The sequence below is a fragment of the Rana temporaria genome, chromosome 2 (assembly GCF_905171775.1).
Source record: "Rana temporaria chromosome 2, aRanTem1.1, whole genome shotgun sequence".
NCBI lineage: Eukaryota > Metazoa > Chordata > Amphibia > Anura > Ranidae > Rana > Rana temporaria.
This window is the reverse complement of record NC_053490.1, coordinates 256,183,034-256,196,857: the sequence shown is the minus strand read 5'-3', so window position 1 is coordinate 256,196,857 and position 13,824 is coordinate 256,183,034. Positions and strand designations below refer to the sequence as shown.

At 41.1% G+C, this 13,824-nt stretch overlaps 1 protein-coding gene across 1 annotated transcript in view; it reads right to left on the bottom strand.

Moving 5' to 3' along the window:
• The window catches only part of RFLNB (refilin B), a 45,013-nt gene extending 31,597 nt beyond the window's left edge, over nt 1–13,416 (bottom strand). The window contains exon 1 of the mRNA XM_040336803.1: nt 13,101–13,416. Within this exon, the coding sequence (XP_040192737.1) occupies nt 13,101–13,286 (186 nt within the window). The 5' untranslated portion in view covers nt 13,287–13,416. The remainder of the gene's footprint in view (nt 1–13,100) is intronic.
• Nucleotides 13,417–13,824: the final 408 nt, after the last annotated feature.

The following is a 13,824-nucleotide window of genomic DNA, read 5'->3' as shown; positions in this document are numbered from 1 at the left end:
TAGCCTTTATCATAGTTATTGAATGTTCTCCTGCACATATTAGTCTTTATTTCCATAATCTCTAAGATCTGTCAGCTTTTAAACATTTCTAATATGGGCTTTAAGTGTGTTATTAAGCTTTATGTGCTCTCTAGTTGGTTTTGGAATACATTTTTTACATATGTTTTTCTGTATGTACTTCCTTGGTATCCAAGATTTATACCTCTTAGATTTAAAATCATCATAGAACCACTCCCCCCTTGACCTTGTGGGTCTCCACCAGTGGCGGCTGGTGCTCAAAATTTTTGGGGGGGCGCAAAGGAAAAAAAAATTGCAGTCTCACTGTGCCCAAACGCAGCCACTGTTACATGCCATCAAATGCAGCCACTGTGCCATCAATTCGCACCACTGTGCCATGCCATTAAACGCAGTCACTGTGCCATGCCATCAAATGCAGTCACTGTGCCATCAATTCGCACCACTGTGCCATGCCATTAAACGCAGTCACTGTGCCATGCCATCAAATGCAGTCACTGTGCCATCAATTCGCACCACTGTGCCATCAATTCGCACCACTGTGCCATGCCATTAAACGCAGTCATTGTGCCATCCATTGTCACCACTGTGCCATGCCATTAAACGCAGCCACTGTGCCATACATTGTCACCACTGTGCCATGCCATTAAACGCAGCCACTGTGCCATCCATTGTCACCACTGTGCCATCCATTGTCACCACTGTGCCATGCCATTAAACGCAGCCACTGTGCCATACATTGTCACCACTGTGCCATGCCATTAAACGCAGTCACTGTGCCATCCATTGTCACCACTGTGCCATGCCATTAAACGCAGTCACTGTGCCATACATGTCACCACTGTGCCATGCCATTAAACACAGCCACTGTGCCATCCATTGTCACCACTGTGCCATACATTGTCACCACTGTGCCATGTCATTAAATGCAGCCACTGTGCCATACATTGTCACCACTGTGCCATGCCATTAAACGCAGCCCCTGTGCCATACATTGTCACCACTGTGCCATGCCATTAAACGCAGCCACTGTGCCATCCATTGTCACCACTGTGCCATCCATTGTCACCACTGTGCCATGCCATTAAACGCAGCCACTGTGCCATCCATTGTCACCACTGTGCCATGCCATTAAACGCAGCCACTGTGCCATACATTGTCACCACTGTGCCATGCCATTAAACGCAGCCACTGTGCCCTTTAATGGTCGCAGCTGTGCCAATTGTCCCCACTGTGCCCTGTAAATTGCGTTCTCCCCCCCCCCCCCCGCCCGGCACTTACCTTTACTGGAGTCAGGCATCCACGTCCCACGATGTCTTCTCCCGCCCTCGATGACTGACAGGCGTCTCAGCCGATCAGGTTACAGGTAGCCAGAACCGGCCAACGTGATTGGCTGAGACGCCTGTCATCTTATTCAAGGGGCGTACAGTCTGTGCGCTCTGAGAATAAGCTTCCGGGACCCGAGGGCTGTATTGGGAAAGCCTATCAGAGCTGTTGGCTTTGATAGACATTTCCCTACAGCCAACCAGCTGGCGTTATTCAGATGGCCGGACATTGAGCGCCGACCATCTGAATAACAGCGGCAGCGGCGAAAATAACATAGATTCGTGCAATGCATGAATCTATGTTATTTCACTCAGTGGCGGTGAGAGCCAGAGGGGGCGGCGCTCCAGCGCCCTCTATGGACGAACCGCCACTGGTCTCCACGGTCAATGATATCATGCGCATGGAAGAGATGCTGGCCCTTGATACTGACACCATCGACAAATTTAAGACCCAATGTCTCATTTGGATCGACTACTCTGCCTCGGATTCCCTGAAAACATTATTGGCACCTCTGGGTCAACCGAGCCACCTACCCTGATTCCATCATGTAGGTCTGATACGCAGAGGTCTGCTCAGTCCCTCCTTTCTCTCTGTCCTCTCTATCTTCTTTTCTTTCTCCCTCTATCCTCTATTGTTCTCTTTTCCTCTATGTTTGTAATTTTATTTTAATAGTCAAGTGTCATACTATATTGTGTAAATAACCCTGCGCTGCCAATATACAGTATAGCTGCTAACACGGCTGGTGGGAAAAAGCAAAAAACAAATGGGTGTATAAGTGTAGCGCTTATACAATACAAAATGTGATATCAAGTATTGTATACAATAAACAAATGACACGGATAATAATAACTAGCAGTGACTAAGTGGTGATGGCTCACTGTGACATGAACAATCAAATATAGTGTACCATAAATAATAAACTAAAGTCCATAAATAAAAAGAAAAAAATTGAAAAAATGAATAGTCCACCAAGTGGCAGAAAAAAATGAATGAAATGAAGTATAAATAATGAAGAAGAGGAAGCAATTTCCAAGTGTTTCTTGAAAACACAAAATCGTGACTTCTTGTGCAAAGTGTAATGACCCACCACCGGTAAAATTGTGAGCTTACCAGAAAGGATGGACTCGGGGGACTTATGTCTCCGTGAATCAAAACGAACATGTATGGAATAAACCAAGATGTCGATAACTGGAAGAATCCTAGTTAGATATACACCATGACCTCCGATCGTCGATGGTAAAGGTTCAGCAAAACATACAGTGGAATTTGATGATGGAAACCGAAACCTATTCTCAGTAAATATCAGCAACGTGAGGAGATAGAAAAGGAAAATGGCCACATAGCGTGGGGGACCCCAGACAAAGTGCTGTAACACGAAACGCGTCGGAGGGACTCCACTGCCGCCTCACTTGTATATACAAACGTTTGTTATCTCAGCTACATGTAAGTTCAATAGCTGTAATAAATATGTTATACTTTTTTTTTAAATTAGATTACGCTATGTGGCCATTTTCCTTTTCTATCTCCTCACATTGCTGATATTTACTGAGAACAAGTTTCGGTATCCATCATCAAATTCCACTGTATGTTCTGCTGGGACAGGGCTTCATGTTGACTTTCAGGTCCTGAATCTAGGATCCAAATATCTTTTTAGGGACACAGGGAATGATTTGAAGTATAATATAGGTACTTAGAGGCACTACATGATCCCTGCACTTCAGAATTGTTTTTAAAGTTAGGCCATGACAGGTTTACTTTAAGAAGTTAATTATATCCCTTGTTTTTATTCTCAGAGACATTCGTCCAGGAAATGTGAACGTACATTTTTTTTGTGTGAATTAGGGAAAAACAAATGTTATTGGGCTTTTTTGAACATCTGAACAAGAGTTTTTTTAATGGATAGTATTAAAATACCACATTATGGCCACTAGATGGAGGCTGAAACTCTGTTACCGTGGCAAGAGATACAGTGTAACAATTCTAGCAGGTTTCAGCATGTAAATGTAGCCAACGGTCACCTTTTCTCCCCTGTATGACAGAGAATAAGCAGAAATATACTATACTGCAGATACAGTGGGGCTGATCGAAGGACAGGAGGTAGAGGTGGGGGAAGGTGAGCAGCCAGCAACAAGGCTGCTGTTATGCAGGCTCATGCCGAACTGTTAGGATCCACATTAAGCATGCTGTCAGTCCAAATGAAAGAGCCAGCAGGATACTTACAGTCACCAGGGAGCATATTCCACCATAGAAAAAAAATAAAATTGGGAGACGTAGACATGAATTGTTGATTTCCCTAGAACAGACTGTCCATAGCAGCGATTCTCAACCAGGGTTATGTGAAGCCCTAGGATATCTCCAGAGGTTGCTAGGGGTTTCTTGAGCTGTGGTTGATTAACATTTCATCTTATTATGCCTGCATAATTCTGAGTCCAACACCACTTGGCAGAGCTAGCAGCATGACGCCAACAATCTTCTTAGCTGTTTGCAAGGGTGTCTTTTTGATCACCATTGTAAGGGGGCAATCTTTATACTGACCATCAATGTAAGGGGACATTTTTCCCACAGACCATCAATGTAGGGGGCATTTTGTCACTGACCCTGACTGATTAATTTTAGCTGGGGTTCCCCCCGACACCTGAAAATTATTTCAAGGGTTCCTCTGTGGTAAAAAGATTGAGAAAGGCTGATCTATAGGATGTCTGAAACTTTTCTGGACACCTGCATCAGAGCTTTATTTTGGGAATATCAGTATCCATTTTCTCCCTTAAAGGGGTTGTAAAGGTAAAAAAAAAAAAAAATTCCCTAAATAGCTTCCTTTACTCTGATTTACTTTACTCTCTACTTTGCAGATAGAGAAAAGAGCTGTGTGTTAGTGGGCACCCTGACACTCCTGCTCGCCCCCTCCCCCCTCAAGAGGCTTTCTCCACACCAGGGAGAAAGCCTTGCATTACGGTGTGTAGTTACAGACAGAAGAACAGGAAGTGAGGATTTCTCAGAAGAAATAAGGCCATTTAAAAGCAAAATCAAAGGATGAGGTAAGTGAAGGAGAACTGCACTAAGGTAAAGGAAGCTATTTAGGGAAGAAAAAATGTAACTTTACAACCCCTTTAAACAGCAGTATTAGGTCTGTCTGGTGCGCATATAGTCACGGATATTTGTAGGGAATGACCATTCAAATAGTAAAACATCAAATTACATTTGGATTGATTACCGGCATACAAACCGGTATTTAATATCTATGGCTAGTCACAGGCACACTTCAGTCAGGACTCAAAATGTAATTCTAAAATGCATACAGGGAGCACAGCCTACCTGCTCAGGGCTTCAGTTTCTAAATTAGACATTGTACCAGTGCGCCCCATTCCCTTGTCAATATTTGAATTATCTGGAAAGCCCATTCTGCAGAAGACCTGTTCCCAGAAGCACCCACCGCAGGCTCCTTGTTGTCTCTTACATACAAAAAGTCTGATGTTTTAAGGTATCAATAATTTATTGCCATCGCCACCAATCAGATTTACACCTGCTTGAAAGTTTTATGGATTCTGATACAGTAAGCACAGAGAGCGAAAAGGTTACACAACGCATGCTTTAGAAAGTATCCTCCTGGTGAACATGGTTTGAACCCCTTTGAGAATCTGGTTCAATGCATTTTATAGAGCTCTGATAAAGGTAAACAGGGTGAAATTTCAGTCTTTGGCACAGCTATAGTGTTTTGATTTGCTATATATATATATATATATATATATATATATATATATATATATATATATATATATATATATATATATTGGTTTTGGATAGAGTGGAGAGGGATTGGAACCTCTGTCATGTTTTATTGCAGTCTGTGCCCTGATATTGAAGCTAAAAGAAAATCCCACATTTTGAGTTGTCCCCAGAACAGTAATACATGCAAAATCTTCCAGTTGAGACACTAGTTCTGTCACTCACAGCAAGGGGGAAGGACTGACTCCTATTTCTCTTTCAGTTTTTATGCACAGAGCTTGATTAACTCTTTGTGGCAAGACTGGGCACAGATGACATGAAATCCTATACTGTACCAGGTGCAAGCCTTAATTAAAAAATAATAATTTGGGTTTACATTCACTGTAAGCTTTAACCGTAATGTATGGTTTCTTTCTTACTAAATGCTGTTATATGTAAATTTGTTAGGAGCACTAGATAACACTAGGTTCTGCTAGGTGTGTGTGTGTATGGGCGTGCAAGTGTGGGGTTTGCGTGAATATGTTACTTTGTAAACTGTTCAAAATAACAAAATGCAAATATCTCCTCACCACACAAGTTAAACATTGGCCAAATTAGGGAGAAAAATTACAACAGGTTCAGTGGGTCCACAATCACGACTAAAGAATTCAGATGAATTGCTACCTACTATTAGAAATGAAAGCTCTATCAATCAATCAATCATTAACCACTGCATAGTCCATTGGAAAGATGCCTACAATTACTGGACAATAGGAAGCAGAAATGACTTTGGAAAAACCCAGGTTTGGCCTGTATCATAACTATAATACAGCAATCACTTAACATTTCTAAATGCAAATGGAAAAATAACATTTACAAATGACAATGCCTTTTAGTTCCATGCAGGTCTTCCAGAATTCCAGTCTATTTTCAAGTCTAACAGCTGTTCATTTTAACAGGCGACCCATTATGTAGCCAAATAGTGGAAGTGGGAAGCAGAGCAGTCAGAGCTCCTAAAAGAAGAATAATGAGTGTGAGCCACTGAGAGTTAATGACCTGACTAGGATGTAACCAGGGACATTCCACATTTCCACCACCATACTTAAAGGGGAAAAAGAATGGCATAAAGTATCTTAAGTAGCCACGTAAATTTATAGCGCTATACAAGTACCTAAAATACTAATAATAATAATATATACTATATATATATATATATATATATATATATATATATATATATATATATATATATATATATATATATAGAGAGAGAGAGAGAGAGAGAGAGAGAGAGAGAGAGAGAGAGAGAGAGAGAGAGAGAGAGAGAGAGAGAGAGAGAGAGAGAGAGGCAAAGGAGGACAGTATCAGCTCTCCATCCAAAATAAATGCCTTGGTGCTCAATGCAAAACAAATAAAGTATTGGAGGCACTCAAAGGGCTTCTGCAGATGACCAAGGAGGACAGTATAATAGGTTTATTGTTCCCACATTTTGGTGAGTCGCAGCCTGAAACAACTGACTTGAATGTGACTCATCTGTGACCTATGACTCACCAAAACATTGTTCATCAACTTCCTTATCTATGGAAGCCCTATGTGTGCATACTAGACTACTATACCTGTTGCTATACTATATACTATACTAGTCGTATATACAGTGCCTTGAAAAAGTATTCATACCCCTTGAAATTTTCCACATTTTGTCATGTTACAACCAAAAAACATTAATGTATTTTATTGGGATTTTATGTGATAGACCAACACAAAGTGGCACATAATTGTGAAGTAGAAGGAAAATTAAAAAGGGTTTTCAATTTTTTTTTACAAATAAATATGTAAAAGTGTGGCGTACATTTGTATTCAGCCCCCCTGAGTCAATACTTTGTAGAACCAACTTTCGCTGCAATTATAGCTGCCAGTCTTTTTGGTGATGTCTCTGCCAGCTTTGCACATCTAGAGAGGGACATTTTTGTTTGTTTTCTTTGAAAAAAATAGCTCAAACTCTGTCAGATTGGATGGAGAGCGTCTGTAAACAGCAATTTTCAAGTCATGACACAGATTCTCAATTGGATTTAGGTCTGGACTTTGACTGGGCCATTCTAACATATGAATATGCTTTGATCTAAACCATTCCATCTGGCTGTATGTTTAGGGTTGTTGTCCTGCTGGAAGGTGAACTTCTCTACAACTTTATCCCTGTCCTGTTTGGTATGTTTCTAAGCCTTTGTGATGCTGTTTGTTCACTAAGGTTCTCTAACAAACCTCTGAGGGCTTCACAGAACAGGTTTATTTATATTGAAATTAAATTACACACAGGTGGACTCTATTTACTGATTAGGTAACTTCTTAAAGCGGAGGTTCACCCGAAAATCAACTTTTTGTCACTAGATCCAGCATACTGCTGACATCTGCAGTATGCTGGATTTTTTATTTTTTTTGTACTTATCGTTGTTGCCGTATCTCTTCTCCGGCTCCGAGCGGGGAATCCGTCGGGGAATTGGCATTCCTAAATCAAGCTCAGTTGATTGACGGGCTTGATAAGCGCGTCACGCCATCCGGAAATAGCCGACATGATTCTCCGCTGCTTACGGCGCCTGCGCCTGCCGTGTAGAGCTGACTGCGCAGGCGCCGTAAATTGCCGAGAGTCACGTCGGCTATTTCCGGATGGTGTGACGTGGTATCCAAGCCCGTCAATCAACTGCGCTTTATTTAGGAACGCCTATACCCGGAAGGATACGGCGCTCGGTGCAGAAGAAGAAATACGGCTAAAATGATAAGTACAAAAAAAATAAAAAATAATCCAGCATACTGCAGATGTCAGCAGTATGCTGGATCTAGTGACAGAAATTTGATTTTTGGGTGAACCACCACTTTAAGGTAATTGGTTCTACTAGATTATAGTCAGGGGTATCAGAGTAAAGGGGGCTTAATACAAATGCACGCCACACTTTTCACATATTTATTTGTAAAAAAAAATGAAAACCATTTATCATTTTCCTTCCACTTCACAATTATGTGCCAATTTGTGTTGGTCTATCACATAAAATACATTTACATTTTTGGTTGTAACATGACAAAATGTGGAAAATGTCAAGGGGTATGAATACTCCTACTATACTATACTAGTCTACTATACCTGCATATATATTTCACCTTTATTATTATTTTTTGTTGAACAAAACTCACAATTTCAATATATACTGTATGTACAGTATATTACAGTCACTGGGGTGGATTCAAGAAGCAATTGCGCCTGTGTAACCATAGGTTACACAGCGCAATTGCTTACTTGCCCCGGCGTAACGAGTGCTCCTGATTCAGGAACCTCGTTACGCCGACTGCAGCCTAAGATCTGCGCGGCATAAGGCTCTTATGCCCGCATATCTTAGGCTGCATTCTAGCGATGGCCGCTAGGTGGCGTTGCCGTTGTGCTCAGTGTATAGTATGCAAATTGCATACTAACACCGATTCACAATGTTGCGCGAGCCCTGCGTACGCAATTTACGTCGTTTACGTACGGCGGTTTTCGCGCAAGGCTGCCCCTGCTATTAGCAGGGGCAGCCCATGTTACGTATACCCGTCGTTCCCACGTCGCGAAATTTGAATTTTACGTATTTTGCGTAAGTGAATCGTAAATGGCGCTGGACGCCATTCACGTTCACTTTGAAGCAAATGACGTCCTTGCGACGTCATTTGCCGCAATGCACGTCGGGAAACTTTCCCGACGGAGCATGCGCTCTACGCTCGGCGCGGGAACGCGCCTAATTTAAATGATTCCCGCCCCCTACGGGATCATTTAAATTGCGTGCTCTTGCGCCGGGCATTTTGCCAGTGCGCCCGCGCAATTTACGGAGCTTCTGCTCCGTGAATCAAGGGCAGCGGAGCAAATTTGCGGGGGAGCAGGGCAAAAACCTTGCCCTGCGCCTCCGTAAATTATGTGCAATTCTACCTGAATCCGGGCCACTAAGTGGTTAGCACTTCTGCATAGCAGCACTAAGGTTGTCAGTTTGAACCATGGCACTACCTGCCTGGAGTTTGCAATTCCCCCCTGTGCCTACATGGGTTTCCTCCGGGTACTGCGGTTTCCTACCACACCCCAAAGGCATACCTTAATTGGCTCCTGTCCAAACTGGCTCCAGTATATGTATGTATGTGAGTTAGGCTGCATTTACACCTGAACGTTTTGTCGCCTGAAGCGCGACGCTTAAATACGCTAGAAGGGAAACAATACATTATTCCCTATGGAGATGGTTCACATCTGGACACCAATATGCCTGACGCCAAACGACTGAAGCTCAAACAAGTTCCGGACCCTTTTTTGTCACGCGTATCGGGCGGTTTGGTCGTTTTTGAGCGTTTCCGTTTCCCATAGAAAGTAATGGAAACGCTTGATTCAAGCGACTTGCGCGACAACGAGCATTTGCTACGGGCGTATCGTCGCTTTAATCAATAGAACATTTCACCCAGGCAGAAGATTAAAATAATCTACCAACATAGCAACAAGTGATGAAAAGATGATAATTTTTCCTATTGGCTAAAATAAAAAACGTTGAAGTACAAAAACGTTGGACGACGCTGTATGCAAACGCGCAAATAAGCATGAATACGCGCGATTGTAAGCTCCTTGAGGGCAGGGACTGATATGAATGTATAATAAATATGTAATGACAGCACTATTTAAGTACTTGTAATAAATAAATAAATATTTCCCTGTGAACATACAGTATATGCAAGATGTCTGCTACAATACTTTGTGTATATGATTTGTGGGGAATTGTTTATATGGCTGTGCTATATTTGTGAATAAAATAAATACATAAAAACAGAAATGAGCACAATGTCCAGAACAAACAAAGCCCTGATTGTACACAGATCTTTGTATCAGGTATTGAATAGTGTTTGCCATACACTAATTCCTTTAATCGTAGGCTGTCCTTAGTTGAACAAGCCATGTCGCCCCAGATAGTGAAGGAAAGAGTAGGAAGGAAATATTGTATTACATGAAAGACATGTGAAGAGGCATGTAGAAGTGAGGGCTAATCTCAGCTAACAGAACAGACTTCTAGTAATTCCGCTCCCTTTATCCAGATCACATATCATTTAAGCTGAATTGACTGTACCCGAGGCTTTTCTCCATCTTATACCTGCTTGTGCTTGTCTGTATATACACTACTGAGTACAAATGTTATTTTAGTAAAAAGTAAAGCGGAAAGGGAATATTACAATGACAAAGACAGAGAATTGCACAGACAGATGTTGTAAGTCTGTAACATGTGAAAACACACTGACATAACAGTACATTATTCAGCAAATGGAAAGCTGCAGCTGCAGAGCTGACATCCTACATACACACTACATGCTGCCCTAGTAATAACAAGGGTCTCTGTGATCCTTCCTGTCTACTATTAGGACATTTAGGGTCAGCTGCCTACTACAAGGGAAATCCTATGTCAAACAATGTACAAGCACTACCTATTACTACTGATGAGTGCTAGAGCAAACACTGACCCTCATCACATCACTAATCATCTCTTTACTGATCATTATAACATCGCATCACTGATCATCAGCCATTACTAATTATCACTGATCATCAATACATCACTGATCATCACTGATCATCACTTATCATCAATACATCACTGATCATCAGCACATTACTAATCATCACTGATCATCAATACATCACTGATCATCACTGATCATCAATACATCACTGATCATCAGCACATTACTAATCATCAATACATCACTGATCATCAATACATCACTGATCATCAGCCATTACTAATTATCACTGATCATCAATACATCACTGATCATCACTGATCATCAATACATCACTGATCATCAGCACATTACTAATCATCAATACATCACTGATCATCAATACATCACTGATCATCAGCCATTACTAATTATCACTGATCATCAATACATCACTGATCATCACTGGTCATCACTTATCATCAATACATCACTGATCATCAGCACATTACTAATCATCACTGATCATCAATACATCACTGATCATCAGCACATTACTAATCATCACTGATCATCAATACATCACTGAATATCATAGATCATCATCACATTACTAATCATCACTGATCATCAATACAATAACTGATCATCATTGATCATCAGCACATTACTAATCATCACTGATCATCATAGATCATCATCACATTACTAATCATCACTGATCATCATCACATTACTAATCATCCCTGATCATTAGCACATTACTAACCATCACTGATCCTCATCACATCACTAATCATCTCTTTACTGATCATCATCACATCACATCACTGATCATCACCACATTACTAATCATCAATGATCATCAATACATCACTAATCATCACCACATTACTAATCATCAATGGTCATCAATACATCACTGATCATCAGCACATTACTAATCACCACTGATCCTCATCACATCACTAATCATCTCTTTACTGATCATCACATTGCATCACTGATCATCACCACATTACTAATTATCACTGATCATCACCACATTACTAATTATCACTGATCATCACCACATTACTAATCATCAATGATCATCAAAACATCACTGATCATCAGCACATTACTAATCATCACTGATCATCATCACATCACCAATCATCTCATTACTGATAATCATCACTTTGCATCACTGATCATCACATTACTAATCATCACTGATCAATACATCACTGATCATCAACACATTACTAATCATCACTGATCATCAGCACATTACTAATCATCACTGATCATCATCACATCACTGATCATATCATTACTGATCATCAGCACATTACTAATCATCACTGATCATCAATACATCACTGATCATCACATTACTAATCATCACTGATCAATACATCACTGATCATCAGCACATTACTAATCATCACTGCTTATCATCACATCACTGATAATATCATTGCTGATCATCAGCACATTACTAATCATCACTGATCATCAATACTGTACATCACTGATCATCAGCACATTACTAATCATCACTGATCATCAATACTGTACATCACTGATCATCACCACATTACTAATCATAACTGATCACTATCACATCACTGATAATCATCACATTACTGATCATTACCAATCATCATCACACATAACTAATTATCAATACATCACTGATCATTATCACATTACTGGTCATCACTGTTCACATCATTGATCATCATAACATTATTGATTATCATCCCATTGCATTACTGATCATCATCACATCACTGGTCATCATATCACTGATCATCAGCACATCACTGGTCATCATATCACTGATCATCAGCACATCACTGGTCATCATATCACTGATCATCAGCACATCACTGGTCATCAGCACCTTACTGATCATCACTGTTCACATCACTGATCATTACCACATCAATGATTATCATCACATTGCATCACTGATCATCACTTTGTCACATTAATGACCATCAATACATTTCTAATCATCATTTTACTGATCATCATTGATCACATCACTGATCATCACTTATAAGTTATCATTGTCACATTATTGATCATTATCACTTTACTGGTCATCACTGATCACATCATTGATGATCATCATCACATCATATTACTGATCATCATCACATCACTGATCATCATCACATTAAATCACTGATCATCAATATATCACTGATCATTATCATATCACTGATCATCGATACATCATTGATCATTATCACATAACTAATCATCAATGCATCACTGATCATTATCGCATCAACAATCATCATCACATTACTAAATACTAATCATTACAATGCATCACTGATCATTATCGCATCAACAATCATCATCACATTACTAAATACTAATCATTACATTGCATCACTGATCATTAATACATCACTAATCATGGCTAATCATCATCCCATTACTGATCACCAATGAACATCACATTGATGGAACACGTTGTGCCCCCTAGAGTCCATGAACCCAGTGGTTATATCTCTGCAGGCTCTTATGTGACAGTCCAATGACCTGTAGTACATAGAGAGGACTGTACTCACCACCCGCACTGTCTGCCCAGAAAGCTCCTGATCGGAGGACTTGTCTGCTGCTGCTGGGCTGAGGAGCCAGTTGCTGGGACAAGGACTTGGGGGGAGTCCTGAGTCTGGACTGTCCAGCACCCTTTCCCCCTTCTTCTTCATGTCCAGCAACTCAGGGACATCCTGCAAGGCTAGCCTGCCAACCATAGCTGCCCTTGCTCCAGGCTGGGATGGAGGTGTCAGTGTAGAGAGGAGGGAGGGCTGTGTGCTGTAGTAGTGGGAGCTGCTGGAGTAGTCAGTGAGTATAGTGAGTGTAGTGAGTGTACAGATCCGCCCCACATGCCTCCCATCAGCCTCCCTCCAGCTGGACTCGCAGCCTTTATTATTAAGCTGGAGTTAATTGTTAATATGCAGGCATGACAGTTCTCACGCCTCAGGACACTGACATAATAGATCCCCTTCCTAAAATGGGATTAGTGTGTGCCTGCCTGTCTGTGCACTGCTCTGTGTATGGCATGCTGACATTGGATCACTCCCTATGCTCTCTGTACCAGGACTGAGGGGTGGCTGTGCGCCTAGTCCATAATAGTCCATAAGTGTCACCGTCCAATGACTGGTGACACTCAGACAGGCAATGGGGACCAGTCAGTAAGGTGTCTTTCACACATTTCTGGCCGTGTGCATGTGGTCGAAAGCCTTGTGTCAAAATCACGAAAAACCCTGCACCCTATTTATTGTTAAAGTG